The sequence below is a fragment of the Pieris napi genome, chromosome 23 (assembly GCF_905475465.1).
Source record: "Pieris napi chromosome 23, ilPieNapi1.2, whole genome shotgun sequence".
NCBI lineage: Eukaryota > Metazoa > Arthropoda > Insecta > Lepidoptera > Pieridae > Pieris > Pieris napi.
In genome coordinates, this window is record NC_062256.1 from 4034422 (window position 1) to 4060595 (window position 26174).

The window sequence follows — 26174 nt, forward strand, 5'->3', positions numbered from 1 at the left end:
GTTTCTTTGTACCGATACGACCATTAAATGTAGAAAATTCAATTTCCTATTTGAAGCAGATATTTTTTTTAATCAATCATGCATCAAACTGTAGCGACACACAATCTACGGCTATAGCGAAGTTATTCTGACCGCTAAGGATATATACGATTTCTCGGCCTTAGCTATTTGGTCTTTCGGGCCAGTCAGTGGTAAGACTGGCTTAGCTTTCTACCTTTAGCCTGGACACTATGAGAATTTGAATATTACAAACCTCTTCTTCTCCCACTCAAGTTGACACTGTCTTTCCATCTCTTTGCGAGCAGCTTCACGTTTTTCCTGAAAGGCGACAAAACCATTTTCACACAAAACAAAAAGTCTTCTAGTTTGAAATATTGAACAATATTTCATTTAGATATTTATGTCCATCTATGCTTATTATGTACCTGTTCTTCTTTCTGTTTACGCAGTAATTCCTCTTGTTCCTTCTTTAGAGCCTCTTGGCGCAACTTCTCTTTCTTCTCCGCCTCCTCTCTTTCTTTTCTTTCTCTTTCCGCCTATATTATATACAACTTATGAGTTTATATTGATGAATACATATACAATACTACCGCGTCTATCTCTATGAATTTTTCTACGGTTTACCAATAGATGGTGTGGTTCTAGGGGAAGGTTTAGATGTATAAGGAGGGTAAGATGTTTTATGTAAATTGATAACACTTATTGTAAGGTCGTAAAATATCCAAAACATCTTGACACGAAATTCACGCGGGCGAAACTATGGGCGAAAGCGGTTTTTAATATTTCTTTATACTTATTACCACACCTTTTTTAATAGTATTATTATATACAGCTCAACCGTATATACTCGACAATAATACTTTAATTTTGTTCGTGCTACCGTGTTTCGAACTGAAGTTCTAAACACACAGAGCGCTACTCAGATTGTTCATTTTTTTAAACTATTTTACTGCTTTTTTCTATTAAACTATCCGGCCATACCTATTGACGATATTCAGAAATTGTATAGGCTGCAATATTTCTAGCGGTTTAGTTTTGAATTGCAGTATTAAAACTAAAATCTCACACACATTAGAAAAGTGCATGAAAAATCTAATTTGTGCATCTACTAGCTAAGGTAAGATTCAGAAATTAGCGCTACCCATGAGTTTCGTTTGTCAATGTCAATTTGACATAAGAGATTCATACTTAGCCACTCTACTCTGAATCTACGTGACTTAAGTATATACATTCCATACAAATCTAGAAGAAAGCTACTAGAAAACCACTATTTTATATCACCTCCTCTTCCTGAGAGCAAGAAATAGACGAACCCATTATTAAAATTATAAAGACTGTCCTTTGGTTGTCAACTGTCACTTTATTAATGCGTTTAATTTTTTTAATTAAGGGTAACACTGTTTAATGGTGTTTTTATTTACTTGGAAGTATGAATTATGAGCAAAACAAGTGTTTACTATTGGTAAATGAAATATTGTTTGAAGTGAAACTTCTTTAGGCGCATGAAGGTAAAATTTTTACGGAACGTCACGAAAATGTGCAGCGTTTTTGTCGAAAGGGAGAGAGCGATTAAGACCGATTGAGATAGAGTGATAAACTCAATTACCTTAGAAATTCTATTTTTAAAATTAAAATTTCGTAAAGAAAATTTATGAAATATTAGTAATTTACATTTTATGCAAAATTATTTATTGAAATCTCTTTGAAACCTTGAAGAAATAAATTAAAAAAATTAAATTTATTATTTGTATTAATTTTCGACACTTAATATTTTAATGACAATTAAACTCATTAAATTCCTAACATGTCTTCCTGTTTCCTTCCCTCTAAGTCTCGGAAATCTAAAGTTTTAGATTTGTATAAATATGAGCAAGACTTAAAAAATAGTTGGCCAAAGAAGTTTCACTTCTGACATGTGTACTTTGTACGCACGCACGTTTCTTTATTTACTTGTAAGTAAGAATTATGAGCGAAACCAGTGTTTTCTATTGGTAAATGAACATTTATTTTTTATCTAGAATTATACTTTTTCTGTATATTTTTACTGCAACGAAGAATCGATGGATAAATTTATGAAAATATAGCAATTTTTTTTTCATAACATCAGATTTCATTTAAATTTTATTCTGTTTAATTAATTTCAAATACATTTGTGTCAGTTGCTAAATTAGATTATAATTTTAATCAAAAGTGCCAATTACCTTCTCTTTCATCTGGACGTCGGCCAACTGCGAGCGGCGTCGCTCTAACTCCGCTTGTCCCCGTGCCATATTCTCTCTTCTTCTCTCCTCATATGACTTGGCACTTGTGTTGCTCGTGATCGAGTCACGTCTGAATGTTGGAGGCACCATCTCTAGAGGTAGTTTTGCGGGAGGTGCTTCACCCTGGGTAGCCCTCTCGCATAGGTACATTGCTAGTACAAATTCTTCGCAGCCTGGTTAATTCATAAATGCGTTATTATTTATTTAGATGATTTTATTATAGACTAACGACCCGCCCCGGCTTCGTACGGATGCAATGCTGATACTAAATTCAAAGTGCTATAGAGTATAGGGAGAACCGCGGCCTCCGACGCGATGCGTTCCGCAATTTTTAAATTTGTAATATCTTCGAAAATATTCATTTAAATTATATGCTGTAAAGGGCCATATCGATCTATATTAAATCAACAATGTATTTAAGGTATTTCATTGGATAAGGATTAATGCTGTATTGGTTAAAATCGCTTCGAAAATTAGCCATTATTTGTCGTAAAAAGTAAATGACAAAAAAATTACTGTGGGATACCCATAAGAGATAGGTATACATATACCATCGCGGAGTTTTCTGTAGACCTTTTCAATGGGTACGTTAGTACATTATTTTGATAAATCTTGTAGGGTTCACAATGTAAGCGGAAAAAATTAAATTTTTTACTATTTACGACATCACATTAGAAACCTCAAAAATAACAGTATTTCTCCATCCATATTAAATGAATGTTATTATACATATAAACCTTCTTCAATCACTCTATCTATTAAAAAAACCCGCATGAAAATCCGTTGCGTAGTTTTAAAGATTTAAGCATACATAGGGATAGAGAAAGCGACTTTGTTTTATAATATGTAGTGATGTTGGCTTTGAGGATTCAGCGTGAGAATTTCATCCCTGAGAACCAACGCCAGGATCAATACGTGTCTGTACACTAAATGACTTTCTGTCTATGTCTGCACCTTAAACATCGTGAGCATGTCTCAAATCCAAATTCGACATGTGTCATATAGAAGGCTGATCACCTACTGGTCTAAGAAATAAAAATGATCAACGAAACAAATGCAATCTGAGGCCAAGGTCCATATAATTGTATAGCCACTGGCTGGCTGGACTTTAGATGTCTTTAGCTAGAAGGGGTTTATATAAATGGTTGGAAGATTCTTAAGCAAGAATTAACTAATTAATTAATAAAGAAACAAAGGTTTTTTTAAGCTATTGCATAGCTTTTATCGCGGGCTTTGAGCGCGGCGACCGAATCAAGAAATTCCGTAACGAAAAAAACCTAACACACGATGACGTAATATAGGTGCGGCCAATACGCGATAGAGCGGGACAGAACGTATGCGTTCGTATACAGTATGACTGTATTCACATCTCTCTGACGAGATCGGTGACGTAGCGTAAGCGCGGCCGGTGCAGCCGGTACGCATAAGAGTGAGATAGACTATATAAGCGTGTTATATTAGGCGTACGTTTTATTTATTTACACGATTATCATACTAGAACAATCCGGATGATTAGCTTAAAGGCTTTTCTATCTGTCATCTCATTTCTAATTTACATTTTGACCCTACAAAACTGAGAAAATTAGATGTATAGAAAATTTAAAAAGTAAATGTAAAAGCTAATTGTTTATTCTGCATTAATTAATACATAGCGGGGTTAGGTTAAGAATTATATGTCATTCGAGTGATGTTACATATATGTAGTTTCATGCATTTACTACTATGTCTTTAACGTGAAATTTACCTTACAACAGTCTTTTGTTTAAGCAATTATGTAATAATGATATATTTCGATTTACTTGCAGTATTTATCAAATCTGTTAATATAACCTTACCTAATTTTCCGTCGCAGTCCAAATCTGCTAATGCCCAGATTTGAGCCAGCGTGGGTTGTGGTAGCCGTGATTGAAGCATTATGGCGCGAGCTTGAGCCCCTGATACAGAACCGGCTTTGGCCCGATCAGTCGCGTTAAATAGCTGCGTGTACCTTGATACAATAACAATGATATACATGTCACCGTAAAATTGTAAACACCGTTAGATTGTAATATATCTCGCGAGATTGTAAACTGTCGAAAGATTGTTAACCTCAACGAACTGCTTACAATTTAAGGTATGATTATTCGGTAGTTATATGAAATTGTTGGGAAGTAAAATTAATCTGTAATTGATCAAAGAAGTTTGAATGATAACTAAGTTAGTGTAGTGCAATCTACCGAATAATAATAAGTTAAATTGTAAGCAGTACGCTGAGGTTCACAATTTTTCGACAGTTTATAATCTCGCGAGATAGATTACAATCTAACGGTGTTTACAATTTTACGTTAACATACATAAACTAGCAAGTCACATAGAAACCAAACTAGCCAAATTGGATTTCGAATCTATTTATTTATTTAATTATAAGAAATCTACAGAGGCATTACTACATATCTTGGTATAACTTTGAGATTTCAAAAACTAACACAGACACAGACGATCATAACAACTTTCAGCTACACTCAAATACACACACCTATTCACACTCTCACTCATTCACTTCACTTGTAACACTAAATTTATAACTATTATTATTATTTTATTATCATCTTTTTTTTAACTAATTTACTATTTTTTTTAATAATTGTTTACTAGTTACCCACAACACAGGGCCTCCCTAGTGTGGGGACTAGCGATATATGAATTATGTCACAAACCCTTTTGTCATAAAGTTTTTATTATTATTATTATTAGTCTCGGCACGAAACTTGGCAGACAGAGCTGTCATGTGTGCAATTAACTTGCTGAGGAAACCGGAATAGACGCAAAAATCTATGGCATGTGTCCGACACAAATTCTAGAATTTGCTTTCCAGGAGACATATCAGATATTTGAAGAAAATCAAGGATTGGATCACTGGTTTTATTACTTCGGAATTTCCAACGACAACGACGGAAGAATGTGACAACGTTGTTGTAGAGAAAGTTAACGTTTAACGTTGTAACGATATTGATTTCGGAAATGTTTATATCAAAATACCAGCGAGATTTCTGGTAATACTTCACTTGTTTATTATTCTACGAAAATGTTTATGAGTCACCGGTGCCCGAAAGAACATCTTCATGTTTTCATTTTAATATTTTTAACGTTTGCACCAGAGCACAACAAAACTTAAGCCTAAAGCATAGAAAATTTGCAATTTTTATTTAAATGAGAAATAATTACTTCAATTTTTGTGGCTGTGGTATACTCCAGTCGACAGGCGGAGGACTAACCATGCCCATCGGCAAGTCAGTAGGACTTGTTACACCTGACCCTGAAAACAAATTAAATAGTTTAATGCGTCAGTCAAATATATTAAATATTAATACAAAGCACTTTGTCATCATTATGATTTATCTTCTCTATATATATATAATGAAAATGGTCTTCGTTTGAGGCTCAATCACGCCTAAACCACTGATCGTATCGACATGAAACTACCACCATTCGATGCGAAATTTTTCCTAGATGGTTTATATATTAAATTCCAACGTTCCTTCATTTTTTTATTGCTGTTTTACTTTTATGAAAATTTATCCATACGGACTTCACCGCGGAAACATTCGGGGAGGCTTCCTAGAACCTCTAAACGTCAACATCTGTTAAAAACTCGATTTTCGAAATATTTCAATTTTCTTAGCGGGAAGTTAAAAAGAAGAATAATAAAAATATGAAGAAAAAAAAAAATAATGAAACATAAAATTTTTTTTAATCGTCCAGCAAAGCGGGCGCGAAACGGCTAGTGTTTGTATAAAACGGCTGTGGGTGTCTGCATGTTACACCACGATGTATTCAACAAATTGTTACGTCATGGCTATCAAACTAATAATCACCTTCCTAGAAGTTTAAGATCACTGCCATGTAATGCTTTCAAGGGAAAGATCATTAAATTTTTAAAGGCAAGGTGCCTTTATAGGGAGAGTATTTAGACCATACGTTTAGACAACAATTATAATTAACTTATTATTATGACATTATGAAAATTAATGTGATATTTGCATGCCTATTTTTATATGGCTTATTGTGCGGATTTTTATAATTAATCGATGTAAATGTACCACTTTCTTTGCAAATAAACAATTTATTTGACGACTCATTGGTCTAGTGGTTAGTACCCCTGACTGCGAATCCATGGGTCCCGGGTTCGATCCCCGGCTGAGACGAACATCGATGTGATGAGCATTTGGTGTTGTGCTTAGGTCTTGGGTGTTTAAATATGTATTTATATATCTATCTATCTATAATATGTATGTATATCCGTTGCCTAGTACCCATAACACAAGCTTCACCAGCTTAGCATGGGACTAGGTCAATTGGTGTGAATTGTCTTAAAAAAAAAAAAATATTTTTCTATTGTATTAGTAAATAAAAATTGATTCTGTCTACATATACATAACAATTCTCACCTGGTTTAGATCCAAAGGAATCGCTTTTAACAGCCGCTATCGGCGTGGAGGTTACAGGAGCACCAAGCACCGAGCCCGCAGTGGTCGGTGTTCCGCTCTTTGGAGGGCTAACCATTGAGGCTACAGTGGTCCCAGTAGGGATGGGAGGTTGAGTTGCTACCAGCGGTTGAGGGGCTGGCATAGGTTGCGATGTTATTGGTTGAACACCCATGGGTTGTGACATTCCCATTAGAGGTGTAATGCCTTGGCTATTCATCGGTGGGTTGATCCCCATGGGTTGACTAGTCGGTAGTGTCATACCCATAGGTTGGGGTGTCATGGGTTGCATTGCCCCCATAGCTGTTGTTGGAGAAGTTTGTGGTAGTTGACTCATAATCGGGGCCGATCCCATTAATGACTGGGACATTGGTTGAGAATCCATAAACGATTGTGACATAAGAGGCTGTGAGCCAAGCGCCTGTGATATCATCGCTTCAGAACCAAGTAAGGGCTGAGAAGTTGGGATTAAAGGTTGACTGACAGGTTGTGGTGTCTGACTAAGAAGTGGTTGATTAGGAATCATTGGTTGAGACATTGGAGTCATGCCAACTAAAGGTTGGTTAAGAGCGGGTTGCGGAGGGATTAAAGGCGGAGTTGGTTTTACACCAGAAATCAAGTCTGGTACAGTATGTTTGCCTGGTGGTGATAAATCTCCTAAAAGAGATTGAGTAGGGGTTGATTGTAAGCCAGATATAAGTGGCTGTGTCATGGCGGCCGGCATTGGTGGGATTGGTGGTTTTGGGGGTGGGAAGTTCTGTTTAGGTCCTGTAAAATAAATATTGTTTTTAATATTTTAAGACACCTGCATATAAGATAAGCGTGCTAGTAAGTTTTTTTTGTATAAGTGTATCTTTATAATAATATTGATATTAATAATAAGGGAGCGTATATATGAATATTGACACCCCCCCTCCCCCTCCGTGTAACGCACCGTAACGTTTTTCTGTACCCAATAGTAAAACGTTTCGTGACCACCCAGTGACTCTTAATACTTAAAAGTTACCATTATGTGGTGTAAAGTACTAGAAAGTCGAAAATAATATAAACAATAACACGTAATTAAATCCCCGCCCCGCATCGTAACGTTTTACAAAAGAATACCCCACCCCTTCCAAAATTGGTTACGTAAAACTTGAACACTCCCTAAGTATTTAAACTTTTTAGATTTACTTATAAAATGTGCCCTTGTTATATATTACATAATATGTTTGTTATATAACCACTTAAATAAAACAAACAAGTAATTAGCATGTAATTAAATGAATAGATTATGGTGATGTCGAAGAAAATTTTAATGAGATTATCCTTAAGTTAAACTATTGTTATTTTTTTTTAGTATGTCTTAAACTAATAAACATACCTGTAGGACTAAGAGATGCCAAAAGTGAGGGTGGTAAGGTTTTTGGAACTTCAATACCTCGCAGTTTCAAATTGATAATCTGGAAGACATTGTTATTTTAGTTGGTCATATTAAACATTAATAAACAGTTTATAACATCCTTTCACTTTCATTACTAAACTCATATGTTAATTATTTATCCAGCCAGTGTCTTTAAATTCAAAAATCATTTAATCATATAGGTAACACAATGTACACTTATGATCGTCATAAAAAGAAATGTATTGTCTTGTGTGATACTGTATTACAAAAACACTATATCATAATATAAGATATATAATTAGAAAGTCATGCAGCAAGCAATTATATGTATATAAACCTGTTATATAATATTAGAAATAATGAAATATTGAAAACATACCTTACAAGCTATTGAAAATTCTTTAAGATCTAACTTTCCATCAGCATTTGTATCTGCCAATGTCCATATTTGACCCAAAACCAGTGGTGGAAGCTGGGACTGTAAAATATAGTAGATACTTAAGACAACAACATCCACCCTATCTATTAAGAAAGAACTCTAGTTAATTACATTATTAAAATAGAAGTATTCCATATGATTATTTTTTAGTTAAAACATACTTTAATGTAATAAGTAAAGCTTAAATAAAGTGACTTAAAATCGTAACTATTAGGTATGGGGTGGACCATTTGTATATAATAAGAGGGACTTATAAACAAAAATATATCTCTGAAGTAATTCACATCTAAAATTTATTGTCAGTTCTACATGAGTATCAAAACATTACTTAAAAATAAGGATGGTTTACTCTTTAATATGTTAAAATTATCCCAGGAATAATGGTAATACCTGTAGCATAAATCTTTTAGCTTGTTCTCCAGTGAGGATGCCATTGACAGGGCCAATATTTCTAAAGTGTTCAGCAAACTTGGCATGCTCGTGTGGCTGTATCATCCACGGATCAGCCATGGTGCTACAAAATAATTCAACTTATTGTAAAAATTAAAGTTATTGTGTACTATGTTTTTAAACTACTAGATCTGTAAATTGACTTTTTTATGGTTTGAGACACCAACTAATAGAAGATATTGTAAGATACATCAAAGAAAGTTATCATCTAAATTTATGAATACAAAAGTAACAGGGCTAGGCTATCGTATTTCTCCTAGACAGATGGTAGTTAGACAGGGACCGTAAATACTGGCAAACCAACAATATTGCTCCTTTTTTAATTTAAATCTATTAAGAATTTAATAAGGACACTGTAAAACAATTTAAAAAAAACTTTTGCTTTGTTGTAGCGATATATATTAATAAATACCAAATGTTACTTACAATTCCTTTTGGCTTGTACAATGTGAGAAATCTGTACTGTTTACGCCTCCCTTTCTAGATCAATTTTGTAATAAGAAAAATTGTGAGAAGACCTCCCTCGATTTGTGTATTGATCGAGAACTGTCATCTTAATTTTTAACTTAAACCAACTTGAACTTGATAATTGACATAACTTACTAGATAATGGAAAAAATGCCTTATAGATGTAATTTAAATAAAATTTCATCGAATTGTAAACCTATTTCTTGAGGTAATTCGAAGTCATTTAAGGAAATAAACATTTTTAAGTAGTTTCAAATAGTTCACGTCTGTTTAGTGTTTACTAAATAAATTTTAAAAACATTATTGTTATCTATGCTATCTATGTCAATTTCTAGCAGATTTGCGTGTACCTGTATAATTACGTAACTGACAGCTGTCAACATTGTCGACATTGTTAATTGTTATCAAATAGTAAACACGCTGTTGACTGTGTGTAATAAATAATATTTATTTATTATTTTTAACTAGTAGATTGCAGAAAAGTTAAATTTAGCCATGAAAGTCGCTGATAATTTAAACCCTAACGTGTATGAGAAGGGCTCGGTACGAGAAGTTACTAAAAGCGATTTGGATGAAGAGCTGAATGATGATTTTGACCAACGTGAAATTTTTGATATCATCCGAAACATCAGCGACCCAGAACATCCCTTGACTTTAGAAGAACTTCGTGTTGTCGAGGAGAGCAATGTTATTATTGATAATAAAAATAATTTGGTACATGTGTACTTTACACCAACAATTCCCCATTGCAGCATGGCAACGTTGATAGGTGGGTTTTGAAGTTACATTTTGAATTTTAACTGTCTTACGTCTATTGTGCTATACACAATTAAGGCATGTATGGCTTAAAATATAAAAAAGGCTATAGTTGTAGTAATTATTTTAGATCTGCAGTCTTTATTGCATATTTAGTAGTGCAGCAAAAATAAAAACTAAATTATCTTCTAGGTCTTTCAATTCGAGTCCAACTTCTCCGAGCCCTGCCAAGCAGGTTTAAAGTGACCGTTGAGGTGACAGAAGGAACTCATGTATCAGAACATGCAGTAAACAAACAGTTAGCAGATAAAGAAAGGATTGCAGCTGCATTAGAGAATAACAACTTAGTGCAAATTATAAATCAGTGTGTTCGATCTGTTTAGAGTATAATGTGTATATTAAGGTTTATTCTAATGTGTAAAAATAAATGTAAAAGTGAGTTGGTTTAGTGTAGTATTGTGTATTACACTCAGTAACTGTGTAATGTTTATATGAAAACAAAAGTAGATGTCAGCACCTATATATAATATAATGTATAGTTTGACACTGAATCTGTAAAATTTTAGTGTAAAGTAAGTTTAGTGTTAATCATGTTAAAAATATAAGATTGGTTATAATAATTGTGTAGCTTATTTTTGTATTAAATAAACGGTAAAATCCAAGAATGTTTAATTTAGAAGGCAAATAAATTTATAAGGCAAGTATAGTAATTGCAATAATTAATGCTAAATTAAGTGCGGCTTGAACTGCTGAATTCGGTCCTGTGGTCTGTAAAAGATTAAGAGTTAATAATACCTTTATTCAAAATAATACTAATAAGTTTTAAAACAAACCTTCAGGACACACTTTATAAGGTTGTAATTACACTCAACATTTTACATTATATGATTATAATTAATCATTTGTTTTTTGGCATGCTGATTTCCTTAGAATGTTTTTCTTCCCTGTACAGGCGAATGTTAAATGTGTAAATAGACAGAAAGTCCATTGGTGTGCTTTCATAGGTCAAACCTTGAACCTCAGGTATACAAGTCACTGCTACAAACATTGCTCAATTATTACAATTATCTTTATTTAAATTAGGCAGGAGGTCAATAACAAGCTTATCTTAGCATACTAGATAAGATATTTCTTTATAATTAATATTATATATTTTGATTTTCGGCTAAAATAAAATGTACCTACTTTAAAAAAAAAAAAGGAATTCATGATGGAATTTAAAAAAAAATTAAAAAATTAATTATTTAATTAAATGGAGATAATTTTTTTTTTATCTATGTTAAAAAAATACCCTACTATATCAAGGTTTTCAAATATGTACTTATACGTAGTTGGTCCCAAAGTTCTGTCACTGGCACATTATTTCTAAATTTCGAGCAGGATTTTATAAAAAAGTTATTGCATTCTATTTTGGAATGTTTGACTATTGTTTTAAAAAACAATAACTTTCCGTATGGTCTAAGATCCCGCTATACAACGACCTTCACCGAGATGCTTATTTAATGAAACGTATTTTATATTTAATTTAATATGTCAATAAATATAATCCATATGGGTTGTCTAGCAAATTTCAGTCCAGAGTAAGTTTAATTAATAATTTAAAAAAAATATTTTTTTAAACATTTCACCGGTATGATTATTAGATAAATTCTATACCAATCGAAAGTATGAAGCCCATAGAATATGCAAACTTTATGCTGCCCATTCTTTTCCGGTCACAACTATCGGGTTGCCAGGTATAAACAGGTAAATCTGTACTAGCATTTTGCAACGGTCTGTTTATTGAATGAAATTTAAATGAAATTAAAGATTATTTTATTCTGAACACGGTGGTATAGGGTTGGCTGCGAAAAATCAGTCCAGAATTGCGGTTGTCGAATTTTCAAATATTGCTAAAATTATTATTATTTAAAATTATCTTAGCTAATACATCTTCTATATTTCTATATTAAAATATAATATATATATTAAAATATAAATATATATTAAAATATATATTTTAATATATATTTATATTTTAAAATTATCTTAGCTAATACATCTTCTATATTTCTATATTAAAATATAATATATATATTAAAATATATATTTTATTTTCGTAAATTCCATGTGGCTGTGCGTGAAATTTGAGCCTGAGAACTGCGGACGGAGAACCGCAGGTTCTGGTTTTAAATATTCATCTAAGAATAGATGAATATTTAAAACCAGTAGGATTCATTGGCGATCATACACCTTTAAAGATAGAAGACATTGTCGAAAAAAGTGAAACAGAAAGTGATGACGAAGAAGATTTAGAAGTTGAAGATCGTAGTTTTATGTCCTATGACTCGGATTCTGAATAATTTAAAAAAAAAAATGTATTTTTAATTTTTTTACCACCGTGTTCAGAATGAAATAATCTTGAATTTCATTTTAATTTCATTCAATAAACAGACCGTTGCAAAATACTAGTACAGATTTACCTGTTTATACCTGGCAAACCGATAGTTGTGACCGGAAAAGAATGGGCAGCATAAAGTTTGCATATTCTATGGGCTTCATACTTTCGATTGGTATAGAATTTATCTAATAATCATACCGGTGAAATGTTCAAAAAAATATTTTTTTAAAATTATTAATTAAACATACTCTGGACTGAAATTTGCTAGACAACCCATATGGATTATATTTATTGACATATTAAATTTAATATAAAATATGTTTCATTAAATAAGCATCTCGGTGAAGGTCGTTGTATAGCGGGATCTTATACTAGTAATTTTTCACGATGGAGTGGACATTGAAAGAAGACCGAATAGTTGTTGTTGTGTTGCACCGCTGTGGGCACTCGCCGAGTACCATTTTCAAGTTGCTCAAAACTTTAAAATTAACAAATGAGGAAATAATCGATTCGATTAGGTTCAACTTTAAAATTAACAAATGAGGAAAAATCGATTCGATTAATTTACCGAGAATGTCACATCACTTATAACCAATAGAAAACGAGAATGTCACATCTCTTATAACCAATAGAAAAGTAGAAAATGGCCGTTTCACAATTTGACGGTTTCACTTCGATGGATTACAATCTACCGAATAATAAATAATACGTTAAATTGTAAGCAGTATGTTGAGTTGACAATCTTTCGACAGTTTATAATCTCGCGAGATAGATTACAATCTAACGGTTTTTACAATTTTACGGTGACAAATATAACGCTTAGGTTTGTGTACGGTACTATTGATAGGTACCTTGAAGTCTCCTGTGTTGAGGACAAGAAAAGAACTGGTCGGCCACGCTCCGCAAGAACACCAGCAGTAATCAAAGCTATCAAAGCGCGGATAGTAAGAAATTATGTCCGAAAACAGAAGTTGATGGCTTTGCAGATGGGTGTCAGTAGGAAAACAATAAAAAAGGTTTTAAATGAAGATCTTGGTCTACGAGCATACAAAAAAAGAGTGGGAACTTACTTAATGCTCGTCTAAAAGCAATAAGGCTTAAGAGATCGCGGGTGTTGTTTAAGCGGTACGCGAAAAACCGACACCGTGATATCCTCTTTACGGATGAAAAATTTTTCGATATTGAAGAGAAGTACAATAAACAGAATGATACAGTGTACGCTAAGAGTTCTGAAGAAGCTGAAAATAAAGTTCCAAGGGTGCAACATGGACATCATCCATCATCAGTAATGGTCTGGTTGGGAGTGTCCTATTACGGGCTAACTGAGGTTCATTTTTGCGAAAAGGGGGTCAAAACCAGTGCTAAGGTGTACCAAGAGACGGTTTTGGATCGCCTTGTCAAAGACCTGTCCAGCACCCTATTTGCGGGACATCACTTCGTGTTCCAGCAGGACTCTGCGCCTGCATACAAAGCCAAGACCACTAAAGCCTGGTTTGAGCGTCAAAACATCGACTTAATTAGACATGAGGATTGGCCTTCCTCCAGTCCGGACCTTAATCCTTTGGACTATAAATTTTGGCAGGTCTTAGAGAGGAAGGTCTGTGATACACCCCATAAAAATTTGGAGAGTCTGAAGTCGTCTTTAAAAAAATCAGTGACTGAAATCGACATGAACATGGTGCGTGTTGCGATAGACCACTGGCCGCGGCGCTTAAGGGCCTGTATTAAAAATAAGGGAGGTCATTTCGAATATTTTTATGCTATTTCTATTCCTTAATTAATGTACTATGAATTGATATATCACTCATTAAAAACTGATCAGTACTTTTGTTGTTATCATTTTTTCCATTTATGACAGAACTTTGGGACCGACTACGTATGTGTAGGTATACTATATAGCATGAAGCTACGGCATATAAAATATTAATACGGGAAAAATATAAATTGTTTTACTAACAGTAGCGGACAATTTGTTCCTATCGCAAGTAATTTCATCAACAGATGTCCGGAATTTTTCAACTTCTCTAGCGTTGTTAGAATTCGGTTGAAACTTGAAGCTATGAAATTAATTCATTATTAGCTAATCAATATATAGATTATGTTTACTATAATGCTGCGTTTATTTACCCTGGAAGCGAATCGAGAACAGTTATTGTTTCGAAATAGAAAATTATTAGTGCAATAATAAGAAATGTGTCTTCTTCAAACACCGTTGCATCATCACTGGATCACAAATGAATCTTATAAAGGAGTATTTAGAAAAATATGTTGCAGTACAGCCAGATTTTTGTCCTTGTATTGTGATAATTTATTTTTCTTAATAGGCAAGTAGGTGATCAGCCTTCTGTGCCTGACACAAGTCTATCCTTGAGTCTAAATCATGCCGGTTTCCTCACGATGTTTTCGTTTTCATCAAACGAGCTAACGTTGTCTGCACACGTAGACAAATAATTGGTGACTGTATCGTAGGCAAAATAAAATTAAGTAGAATGAAAACTATTATCATTAAAATATAGGGTTATGTATAATACAAGTAATCATTCTTTCAGCCTTCTGCTTGAAGTGGGCATAATGAGTTCGACATAGTATTAAGCGAGAATGTAAAGGCTGCGTCAATAACATTTGTAAATCTTATCTAGCGCCTCTGTCTAGCTAAACGAAGATTTTTATTATAATTTGACAGTTCATAAGTAGTTTCCCAAAGTAAAAATAATGGTAAAATAAAAGTTCTTATTTTTTATACGAATTTAATAGTCATTTCTTTGTCTAGATTATTAACGACTGAAAGAGTATCGCACTCGTAGAACCTCTTTTATTATTTAAGTTTAAATAAATATTTACTTTTTAAAACTAATCTTATATAAGTTAAGATAGAAAGCAAAAAAGCTGGCGGCCGCAGAGCAGGCAGAAAATAATAAACGGCACAAATATAAGAGTCTTTCCTCCAACTTCGATTTTGTTCCCTCTGGAGTAGAGACTCTTGAGCCGTGGGGTTCAAGTGCACAGGCGCTTATTAAAGATTTAAGTTGGCGCCTAGTAGATAGTACCGGTGACCCCAGAGCTGGCACTTTCCTGGCTCAACGAATAAGTCTCGAAATACAGCGAGGAAATGCTGCCAGCGTTAAAGGTACACTGCCACCGGGACCAAACTTTTTAAATTTGTTTTGATTTTGATTTTATTTATTTTTAATTATTTTTATTATTACTTTATAGGTTAAGAAAATTGTAAATACTGTATTTGTGTAAAAATAAAATCATTCTCTATCTTATATAATAATAATAATTTAAAATACAATTTATACGTACTTCGTCCTCATTCTTCCTATCGGTTTTTCTTCCCCATCCAAGGCATCAGTAAAGTTTCCAATCAAAGCTGTTGTAGTATTTTGAGTAGACACTTCGGTTTTCGGTTTCTCTTTCTCTTCACTGCTCTCCGATTTATAATCTAAACATATTATTAGAATAGTTGTTCAAACTTACAACTTTTAAGTTTGAACAACTATTCTAATCGTTGTCGACGATTCGAAACGTTCTTCATTACAAGGTCAAGAGGAAGGAGCTTGTAGGTACCTACTGGGGAGCTCCCGCCCAGAGGTGAGAACAGTACTCCATGTGGGTTCAAATTTGCGCTTTATACGGTTGCAAGCGATGAGTGAAGTACCGTCTTGGCTTGCTGAGCAGAGTTTCTTAGAGTCTAATTTAGCCTTTCCCTCCAAAATTAAACATCGTTCGTAAAATTATATAGATGTTACCGAAGCTTTTAATTTTGTAATATTAATCGGATATTATAAACAGGAGCATAAACTATTGTATAAAATGAACATTTATCAATAATAATTACGTTTAGAAGATTAAAAAGACTGTTTATAGATTTTAATACTAATTACTACTAAGTTATAAACGCCTAACCAGAAGAGTCCTTGTAAATTTCAGCCAGTTCCTTTTCAATCCTAACTTCTTCGTCGTCCTGCTTTATCCCATCTATCTTGTCTATATCCTTCCCTTGTTTATCCTAAATTAACACATTGTTAAAATTATTTTCTATGAACGATTTTCATACATTTCGATATGGTATTTTTAACGTCGCCAGTTTTAAAACGACCTCTTAGGAAGACTAATTATGAATACATACTCAATCTACACTTATTTAAGTTACAGTTTTTCCCCCCGCCCTCATGTAACGTTCCGTAACGTTTTACTGTACCCAATAGTAAAACATTACGTGACCACCCAGTGACTCTTTATACCTAAAAGTGACCATTATGTGGTGTAAAGTACTGGAAAGTCGAAAATAATATTAACAATAACGTGTAACTCAATCCCCGCCCAGTATCGTAACGTTTTACAAAAGGACCCCCCCCCCTTAATACTTGAACGCTCCCATAGGCACTGTACATCATCAACCTTTATTTTAACACAACCACTACAGTGCGAAATGCCGAGGTCGTAGGTCGTCCCATGAGTTGGTAACCCTAAACGTGAAAAATTTGTTCACACAATACATGCCATTTTCTTGCGAGTGTCCTGCTTAGTAGCGACTTGTATCGTAGTACTGGTGACGTCCCCGTCATTCTCAACAGATGGTTCCTCTTCCAATTCAGCTGGCAGTTCTAAAATATTGTCTCTATGTATATAAGTGTATTCTACTCAAAGAAGTAAGAACACTGAAAATATTGTATTGTGCATTAAAACAAAATATTTTCTCTTTATATCAAGAGCAGATAAAAAAAACAGTGGCGCTACAACCTCTTTAGGTCTGGACCTCAGATTTTTGAATCTGTTTCATGATCATTTTTCAAACGAAGCTGGTACAAATACTATCAATCATTTGTCCAAAATTACTATGAAACTTACTATGAGTTAGTCTATGGTGTTACATAAAAGTGAATATTATTTCTTATGTTGCCTATTTATCTCTAATATTTTGTCTTCTTCTTCTTCACATTTTATAATAAATAAATCAGTGGCGCTAAAATCTTCTTAGGTCTGGGCCTCAGATTTCTGAATCTGTTTCACGATCATTTGTCATTGGCGAATGCTACACGCTCGATATTTATCGTGATATTTATCTGGTATTTTTTTAGTATACTACACACTCGATACGAATCGCGTCAGTACGATGGTAAATTTCATTGAGTACACTCGTACGTTTCGTGTTACAATATGAGTAACAATATTAAGAAAGCTTGCGTTGCCATTATTATTATTATTATTATCAGTATATGCTGATATATATCAATATCCAAGACTTTGAATTGTAAACATTTTCCGCTGCAGCACCAGATCGGTTCAAATCTGTTATTTTTTAAATTATTTTCTGTAGTTTGCCTAGTTTGCATTTGAGGTGTCCCATATGGCCGATTTACACGTATTAAGTTGACTAAAAATTTACTAAATATTAACTTAATTTTAAGTAACTTAACCCGTGTAAACAGTGAATTTAGTGAGAAGTTGCAAGTTAAAATTTAGTTGCAACTAAACAAGGTAGAATAGAATTTTGTCTATTTTTCGGTTAAGTTGGTGGGCGTGTCTAATCACTTGACACGTTTGGACAGGCAAAATTTAGTTAAATTTAAGTGAAAAGCATAAGCTGGCGGAGTCATTGCAAAGCTATGCTTTTGCTTTCGGCGCTGGAAGCTCAAAAACATATCCAAAACTATTTGTCCGATATGCGTATACAACAATTAATGAACAGTAGTAGAACCCCTTCCACAATGAATAATAGTAGCCGTTTTACTCCTTCGCCTTCTTCAAATACGTATTACGTTGAGTCCCCAGAACCTTCACAATCATGTATTGGAGCATACAATACAGTAAATCCCCAATCAGGAAGAGAAAATCCTATAATATTTTGTTCTGTGGTCGTCCATCTTGAGCGAATAAATGAGTTTAACTAATTATTTAGTATTTTTACGTGTAAACGGTTACTTAAAATTAACTCACTTGAAATTTAGTTAAGACTTGGCAACTTAATACGTGTAAATCAGCCTATACTTATGGCGAATGCTACACGCTCGATATTTATCGTGATATTTGGATCGCGATCCAGAATCACGATGTGTAGTACAGGCGTATCACGATACGTGATACGGATCGCTGGATTTCTAGAAATCTAAAAATCCACGATCCGTATCAATTATCGTCGATAAATATCGAGCGTCTAGTCTCTGGTCGATATTTATCGCGTCACAATTAATTCTGCCAGCGATGGAAGAGGACGCGCATATTGAGTCGGCGCCCAGCGCACTTCAAACAAACGACCAAAAACACTTTTAATGAAAGAATTTATACTTGTATTAGAAACACTACCTGAGATATGGGACAGCTCAAATGCAAACATAATTAATAAAGTGAAAAGGGCGAATGCGTATGAGCAGCTGCTTGACATTTTTAAGAAAATTAAACCAGGCACGACCGCTAAAGACGTGATTGCATAGATCAATTCATTAAAATCGAACTATAGAAAAGAATTTAAAAAAATAACAGATTCGAAGCGATCGGGTGCTGCAGCGGAAAATGTATACAATCCAAAGTCTTGGGTATTTCATATGCTGAAATTTTTGAATAAAAATGAAAAGCCGATTGATAGTCGTCCATTTCTTGGTATTCCCGAATTTTATTTAATAAATTCAGATGTGTATATTTTTCTCTATCTTGAAACCAATGTTTCGCCCATTTCTTTCGCTTTATACGTTTTTTCAATGCTATCGCTAATATAATAGCAACGCAAGCTTTCTTAATATTGTTACTCATTATTATAATACGAAACGTACGAGTGTACTCAATGAAATTTACCGTCGTACTGACGCGATTCGTATCGAGTGTGTAGTATACTAAAAAAATACAAGATAAATATCACGATAAATATCGAGCGTGTAGCATTCGCCATACGCCTGTACTACACATCGTGATTCTGGATTACGATCCAAATATCACGATAAATATCGAGCGTGTAGCATTCGCCATAGGCAAGTAGGTGATCCAGTGCCTGATACACGCGTCGACTTTTTGAGTCTAAGACATGTCGGTTTCCTCACGATGTTTTCCTTCACCGTTCGAGCGAATGTTAAATGCGCACATAGAGAGTACATTGGTGCACAGCCGGGGAACGAACCTACGAAATCAGGGATGAGAGTCGCACGCTGAAACCACTAGGCCAACACTGCTCCCATCAAGTGCAGGTGAGATCGTAAATACTAATAAACTTCAGGGTTGTTATAGTATGCTTATATTTTACTGTGAAAGGAAGTATTTTTTGCGTATAGTTCATCACTGCACAGAGTGAAAATGCTTAACCGAAGGATTCTGAAACCTAACACACAGCTCATGAAATTAAGTTATTGTATACAAACCTTTGACTGGCGCACCTATTTCTATAACCTCCTGCCCAAGAGATTCCGTTAATGCCTTCGAATTAATTTTACATTCAACCAAATAAACACACAAAATTAATATTATAACACGCATTTTCGTAACCAATTGTTTCACAACCAACTCGATTTAATACTTTTTAATAAAGTGCCATACGTTTAAATCAGCTGAGTAATTAAAAAAATACGATTTACCTAAGTGTGTTCTCTAAATATATAAATCGTGTGTGTGAGTTTGTAACCCCTATGAAACAGCTTGACTAATTTTTATGTATTAATTTTTGTTATATCCACCCAATTTTTTAAAATTTGGTATTAAAAAGCCTTGAAGTTTAAAAGTAATATTAGTAGTTATAAAAAAAAACGTTTGCCCCATCTTGAAAATATTGTCATAATTCAAAAGATTTTTGTGGCTTTAATATGTTATCCAGCTTGAGAAGTATTGTTGTACTTGGCACACATATTACTAAAATGCAAAAATATAAAAGATTACGTACAAGTAGCGGCACGAAACTCTAGCGCTGACCGTTATTGCGCAGAAGTAAAAAATAAGGTACCTGAGGGGGGCTAGCGGAATGAAGAGCGTCGATTGGCTCTCCAGTCGCATTTTGTCCCCCGCGCGACAGTACACATGCGCAGCAATCCCCTCCACGTATCGGCCAGCGCTAGACTTACGTGCCGCTGCCTATACCATCGATAGCCTTATTGAATAGTAAAAAAAAAACAAATTTATATAAAGAAAATTCACGCTCAAAGCTATATAACACTAGACTAGAAACTCCTTAAGAATTTGTGAAATCTTTAAGTTAAATAAAACACAACATAAACAATATAAATTTATTTTTATTAACATTAATTACATAAATTTATATAAACGTTATTCCTAAGATTACATATTTTTACCTACGCAATTGTTCTATAAATATAAACTGGTATTTCTATATATATTCTTAGATTTATAGCAAATATAATTTGAATAGGAACTAAACATTTTATAAATTAGTTCCAGTTAAAAAAAGAAGGTTGCAAGCGTCGCTAGTTGAATTTATCCACCTCGCACAATTATAAAATATAAAAAGTATGATTTTTTTATTCATTTATTTATTTTTATTTATTCACACTGTATATTTGCAGTACGCTTGCGGTGCATACATAAATTCTGCATCCTTATTTATATATTCATTTAAAAGTTCATACTCACTATAAAAATTCATTATATTTTCCCCACCCCAATAATTAAATTTATTAAAAAAATCAAAAACACGTCTATAAGGATAAATTATATAAATAAAAATATGCCAATATGCGGCCATTCCCAACCCGTTAAATTCGTAAAGTGTCACCACGCGCGGTCATAAACCGGATGGGATCACAGCATCCGTCTAATCATATAGTTGAGGATGCCTCCGTTTCTGAAGTAGGTGAGATCTACTTCAGTGTCGTAACGGACTTTCACTTGGAATGACTTTCCTGTTGATACCTAGAAATATAAAATTTAATATTAAATCAACTCTAAATACTAAGATAAATGGGTTTTTGAAAAAAAAAATTTTTTGTGATAAATGGAAAGATCATATATAAGTTTTATAACAAACCTATTTTTGTTTTATTTTTTTTCGCAATAATTCAAAAGTTACTTCAAAATAAAAATTAATATTTGAATCCAGTACCGAAAACACGCCGAACAAACCCAAGCGCGTGTGACGTCATAATGCTAGTCATTCATTGCAGTTGATAGAAAAATAATAAATACAGTGTTTTGATCTATTTGAATTTGTAAATTGCTTTAACATTATGACGTCACAACATGGTGATCGATCATTCATGGCGCGTTTATAGTCACGTGATTTTTATTTAAATTTCATCAATTTTTAATTGTTTATAATTAATTGAAAAAAAAAAAAAATTATTAATAATAAAGTTTTAAAATACATAAAAAAAATCAAATCAATTGGGTTTTTGAAAAAAAAACCCAATTGATTTGATTTTTTTTGGCAATTGTTGAATTATTATTTGGGCATCAAATATATTTATTATACATATTTTTAATTTTTCCTCTTATTCAAGTATTACGTAACGCAATTTTTGATCCCCCATGTGACCACCAAGTAACCAATGTTTTAAGTGACTATGTGGCGTAAAGTACCAGAGTCGCAAAAATACCTTTGGGAGCGTTCAAGTATTAGGTCACGCAATTTTTGGAGATTATTGACACCCTCCCATGGGGGGAGTAACGCGCCGTAACGCTTTTCTGTACCCAAGTATTACGTACAACGTATTAGTAAAACGTTTCGTGACCACCCAGTGACCATTATGTGGTGTTAAGTACTGGAAAGTCGAAAATAATATTAACAATAACGCGTAATTCAATACCTGCCCTGCATCGTAACGTTTTACAAAAGGAGCCCCCCCCCGTTTCGTTACGAAATACTTGAACGCTCCCTTTGTTAATAATTGAGTTTATAGTATTAAAAACAATAAAGCGTAGTTCAAGACACCCTCCCACCCCTGTAACACATAAACACGTTTTACAAGACCACCCCCATTTTACTATACTTGAACGCTCCCTTATCTAAAGACAGAAAAGGAATTTATGCTGAGGCGTGGCCCAAGGTTAAACCGGCTTTCTGGTGTTTTCGTACCTTTACTTTTAAATGCTTAAATTAAAAAAAAAACACACACTCACACACACCTTAACAGTGAGCAGCTGGTGAGTATGAAGATTCTCTGGCACGTGAAGGGAGTAAGACTCCTCCCCAGAGAGCCCGAGGGTTTCAGCGCTTTCTCCAGGCAGGAACTCCAACGGCATTATGCCCATACCGACGAGGTTGGAACGGTGGATACGCTCAAACGACTCTGCTATAACCGCTTTGATGCCCTAGGAAAAAATTGGTCTTGTGAATTTATTATAATACAAATAAATATGTATTTTCAATGGCTTGGTTATGTTGTACCTTAGTGACCACAATTTTAATATTATTAATTTTTTATTTATTTATTAATATTAATTATATTTAATTTTGTGGTATTCCATAACAATATATTATCATTGGTCAATAAGTAGTGATTCCTGGTAGACACAAAACTCCTTTTTTACTATATATATGTAAAATAATTTAAAAAAACTTTACGTTTTTATATAAACTGTTTTGACCCAAAAACAGATTATAATTGTATCTATATACATTTTTTAATATAATAAATCTATTAGCAATTATAATATACATATATACATATCGAATTAAAAAGGGATAAAACTTATAATTAATATTCCCATTAGAGTTTAATGAAAGGGCATTGACCTCAAAAAACATTTATGACATGTGTGTACATGTTTAAAAAAAATAACTCACCAATAAATAAGGTCCCTTTGCAGCCCAATCTCGACTGGAGCCAGATCCGTAATCCTTGCCCACTATTGCTATCAGCGGAACATTCTCCTTAGCGTATCTGTAATACAGATGATAAATGTATAACACCGTATCTACGTCACTTTTTTTTTTTTTGACAATTTACTATTTATATATATATTAAACATTACTAGACTTTCGACACATGTGTGAAATTTCTTGCGGAATACATATTCCTAAGAGATAAGGTTAAAAATAACTAAGTTTGTATTGTGATAGTAAATATTTATAAGTTACATATATAAATTAAAAATAACTTAATAAAAAAAATATAAGCTAGGCGCGTTTTGATTATTAAATATTTTCTTCCATTTATTTCGTAATTCTACAGCTAACATAAACTATATATAACAAAAACAATTATACCATAGATATAGCCACAGATGGAATACATAATATATACAAAAAGGTTTACGAGAAGAAAAATCAATAAAAGCCCTTTAATACATTTAACTAAGTAATACCTAATTCGGCTGTGAGGGAAAGTGTCAGTGTGTTTGTGGGTGTGCCTTTAAAACATAGCTTATTTTAGTGAACCAGTAAACAAAAAAAACTCATGTGTGCAATTCACACGTGGTAGAAGTGAAACCATCAAAAACAAAGTTTTTATAATGAATTATATGTAAATTATACTTTTTTCACTAACTAAATGCTAACTAACATAGCATATCATAGCATAACTAAAACTAACATAGTCCTAGTTAAATTTTCATTTATAAGTTTAATATCAATATCAATCTTTAATTTGATAAAAACTAAAATAATGGAAGTTTGAAATTCGATGATTATTACTTATATAATTTTTTGCACATCTATGTTTTTTTAATTCAGAAAATGATCAAATACACGCCAATTTAAAGTTTATACACTGCACAATTCTTCCCATCTCATTCTCTCCCACGCTAAATCCTACGAATTTATGCGTCTGTCTCTTTTTACGGTCGCTTTTTCCGTTGCATCCGGTTTGAAATCACAACGATTCTAAAGAAGTTTCACTTCAATAATAACACACCACGCTGACATCTTACTAATTTAAAGTTTATACACTGTATAATGCCTCCTATCTTACTCTCTCCCACGCCAAATCCTATTAATTTATGTGTCTGTCTCTTTTTACTGTCGCTTTCTCACTCTCTCCCACGCCAAATTCTATTAATTTATGTGTCTGTCTCTTTTTACTGTCGCTTTTTCCGTTGCATCCGGTTTGAAATCACAACGATTCTAAAGAAGTTTCACTTCAAAAAAAAGTTTTTTGTATCAACTCACCTATCAGCCGCATCAAATATATCCATCACGTCTCCACTAGGCTGATGTTTCGTTTTGGGTCCAGGCGTATCCACCATCTTGTTAACCAAACGAATGTTCGCGAATGTTCCACGAGACATGACTGCGTCGTTACCACGACGGGATCCGTAGGAGTTGAATTCTCGAGGGGTCAAACTGAATAAAACATGCCTAAATAGTAAATATACACAAAAATACATACTCAATAATCAGTCTCCTTTCCTCCTGTGCATACAAAACTTGAAAGAAAGGGACGAAAGAATACTTTGGTTAAGCATGTTAGTTTTTCTTAATAAGGGTGTATTTTTGTGTTTGGAGCTAGGTACATATATACATTCTATAAATAAATATACAATAAAATTTAAAATACCAATATAGAAACTTTAAACTAAGTTTGATTTATAGTGAAAATATGTTTTCCTTAAATTGACAACAGTGATTACATAGTTTTTCACTAGAAATGATTTTCAACTATTTGTCAGTATGAAAAGTAAAGTGTTTATGCGTTATCCGAATAAAACATGACTTTAAAAAGTTATAGTAATAACTTGTAAATTATTATTAACACATAAAAAAATCCATTATTACATTTTTTTAATTTTTACTTCACTGAAGTATTGTACTGAAGTAACTTCAGTCACGTGATACTAGTCACAGATTAGTCGAATCGACGATGACGTATCATTCTTGTAAACAATGTGTTCGTTGTCTAATCCTAATAAGTTCTTAGTGTTAAATTTTGTCGGGAGACTGTTTTTGAATCGATGTGTAATTTAAGAATGAAAATTAACAGGTACGGTACGTCGTAGGGACTAGTGCGACGCCATCTTGTCTAGCGAAGCGTTTTGGTGGGTCCTTTTTATTTAAATTTTAAAAGCTAGTATTAAAATTAATGGTATATGTTCTGTAATGTAACTATTGAAACAGACGTATCACGTCCGTCGTTCCACAACTGAGCGTTTTTTAAAGCAGCTTTTGCCGCTGACCACCACTATGTGGAACCAGCTGCCCACTGATGCCCATCCAAACCAATTCGACTTAGGGTCCTTCAAGAAAGAGCGTACCAATTCTTAAAAGGCCGGCATTGCACTTGTGAGCCCTCTGGCAATGTGAGTGTCTATGGGCGGGCGACTTAACATCAGGTGAGCCTCCTGCCCGTGAGCGTTCCCTGTTACGTAAAAGTGCCATAATGTTTATAGCAATTCACTTTTATAATAATTCTTAATTTACCCTCTTCCAGCAAGATATCTAGCAGCGGGGGAGTTCCTCGCGATGGATCCAGCTGGCGAGATGTGATCCGTGGTCACAGAATCTCCCAAAAGTAGAAGACACCTGGCGCCCTCTATGCTCTTTACTGGTGGAAGATCCTGGAATTTAGAAAATATTATAATATATAATAATAAATGACGAGAAATTTAAGGGTTAAATAGACACTATATAACAATGTAATTTTTATACATTTTTGAAGTTATAATACTTCTTTAGGCGCGTTATGAAAAATTTATGAGG

At 33.5% G+C, this 26174-nt stretch overlaps 4 protein-coding genes across 6 annotated transcripts in view; 1 reads left to right on the forward strand and 3 right to left on the reverse strand.

The window, feature by feature from the left end:
• Positions 1 to 9581, reverse strand: part of LOC125061419 (intersectin-2-like) — a 32711-nt gene extending 23130 nt beyond the window's left edge. Inside the window, exons 1-11 of one of the 2 annotated variants that reach the window (XM_047666869.1) lie at positions 9424 to 9581; positions 8938 to 9061; positions 8488 to 8586; positions 8088 to 8166; positions 6689 to 7492; positions 5466 to 5556; positions 4097 to 4248; positions 2202 to 2434; positions 1282 to 1290; positions 426 to 536; positions 254 to 318 (exon numbers count right to left, since the gene is read on the reverse strand). In XM_047666869.1, coding sequence (XP_047522825.1) covers positions 254 to 318; positions 426 to 536; positions 1282 to 1290; positions 2202 to 2434; positions 4097 to 4248; positions 5466 to 5556; positions 6689 to 7492; positions 8088 to 8166; positions 8488 to 8586; positions 8938 to 9057 — 1763 coding nt within the window. In that variant the 5' untranslated portion in view covers positions 9058 to 9061; positions 9424 to 9581. The remainder of the gene's footprint in view (positions 1 to 253; positions 319 to 425; positions 537 to 1281; positions 1291 to 2201; positions 2435 to 4096; positions 4249 to 5465; positions 5557 to 6688; positions 7493 to 8087; positions 8167 to 8487; positions 8587 to 8937; positions 9062 to 9423) is intronic. The other variant, XM_047666870.1, reaches the window with a different exon arrangement.
• Positions 9582 to 9871: 290 nt separating this feature from the next.
• Positions 9872 to 10883, forward strand: LOC125061439 (MIP18 family protein galla-2). Its single transcript, XM_047666905.1, has 2 exons — positions 9872 to 10234; positions 10414 to 10883. The coding sequence occupies exons 1-2, from the start codon at positions 9961 to 9963 to the stop codon at positions 10602 to 10604; spliced, it is 465 nt and encodes a 154-aa protein (XP_047522861.1). The 5' UTR covers positions 9872 to 9960; the 3' UTR covers positions 10605 to 10883.
• LOC125061436 lies at positions 10874 to 20100 on the reverse strand. Of its 2 annotated transcripts, XM_047666898.1 has the most exons (6): positions 19954 to 20100; positions 17108 to 17211; positions 16511 to 16613; positions 15908 to 16046; positions 14559 to 14658; positions 10874 to 10989 (listed from the first exon to the last, which is right to left on the reverse strand). In XM_047666898.1, the coding sequence occupies exons 1-6, from the start codon at positions 20066 to 20068 to the stop codon at positions 10912 to 10914; spliced, it is 639 nt and encodes a 212-aa protein (XP_047522854.1). In that variant the 5' UTR covers positions 20069 to 20100; the 3' UTR covers positions 10874 to 10911. The 2 variants fall into 2 exon arrangements, with proteins under 2 accessions (XP_047522854.1, XP_047522855.1); XM_047666899.1 differs by lacking the exon at positions 14559 to 14658.
• A 777-nt stretch (positions 20101 to 20877) lies between these two features.
• LOC125061200 (cytoplasmic aconitate hydratase-like) overlaps positions 20878 to 26174 on the reverse strand; it is a 32132-nt gene continuing 26835 nt past the window's right edge. Inside the window, exons 18-22 of the mRNA XM_047666442.1 lie at positions 25896 to 26032; positions 24648 to 24821; positions 23325 to 23421; positions 22664 to 22849; positions 20878 to 21451 (exon numbers count right to left, since the gene is read on the reverse strand). Of these exons, the coding sequence (XP_047522398.1) occupies positions 21341 to 21451; positions 22664 to 22849; positions 23325 to 23421; positions 24648 to 24821; positions 25896 to 26032 (705 nt within the window). The 3' untranslated portion in view covers positions 20878 to 21340. The remainder of the gene's footprint in view (positions 21452 to 22663; positions 22850 to 23324; positions 23422 to 24647; positions 24822 to 25895; positions 26033 to 26174) is intronic.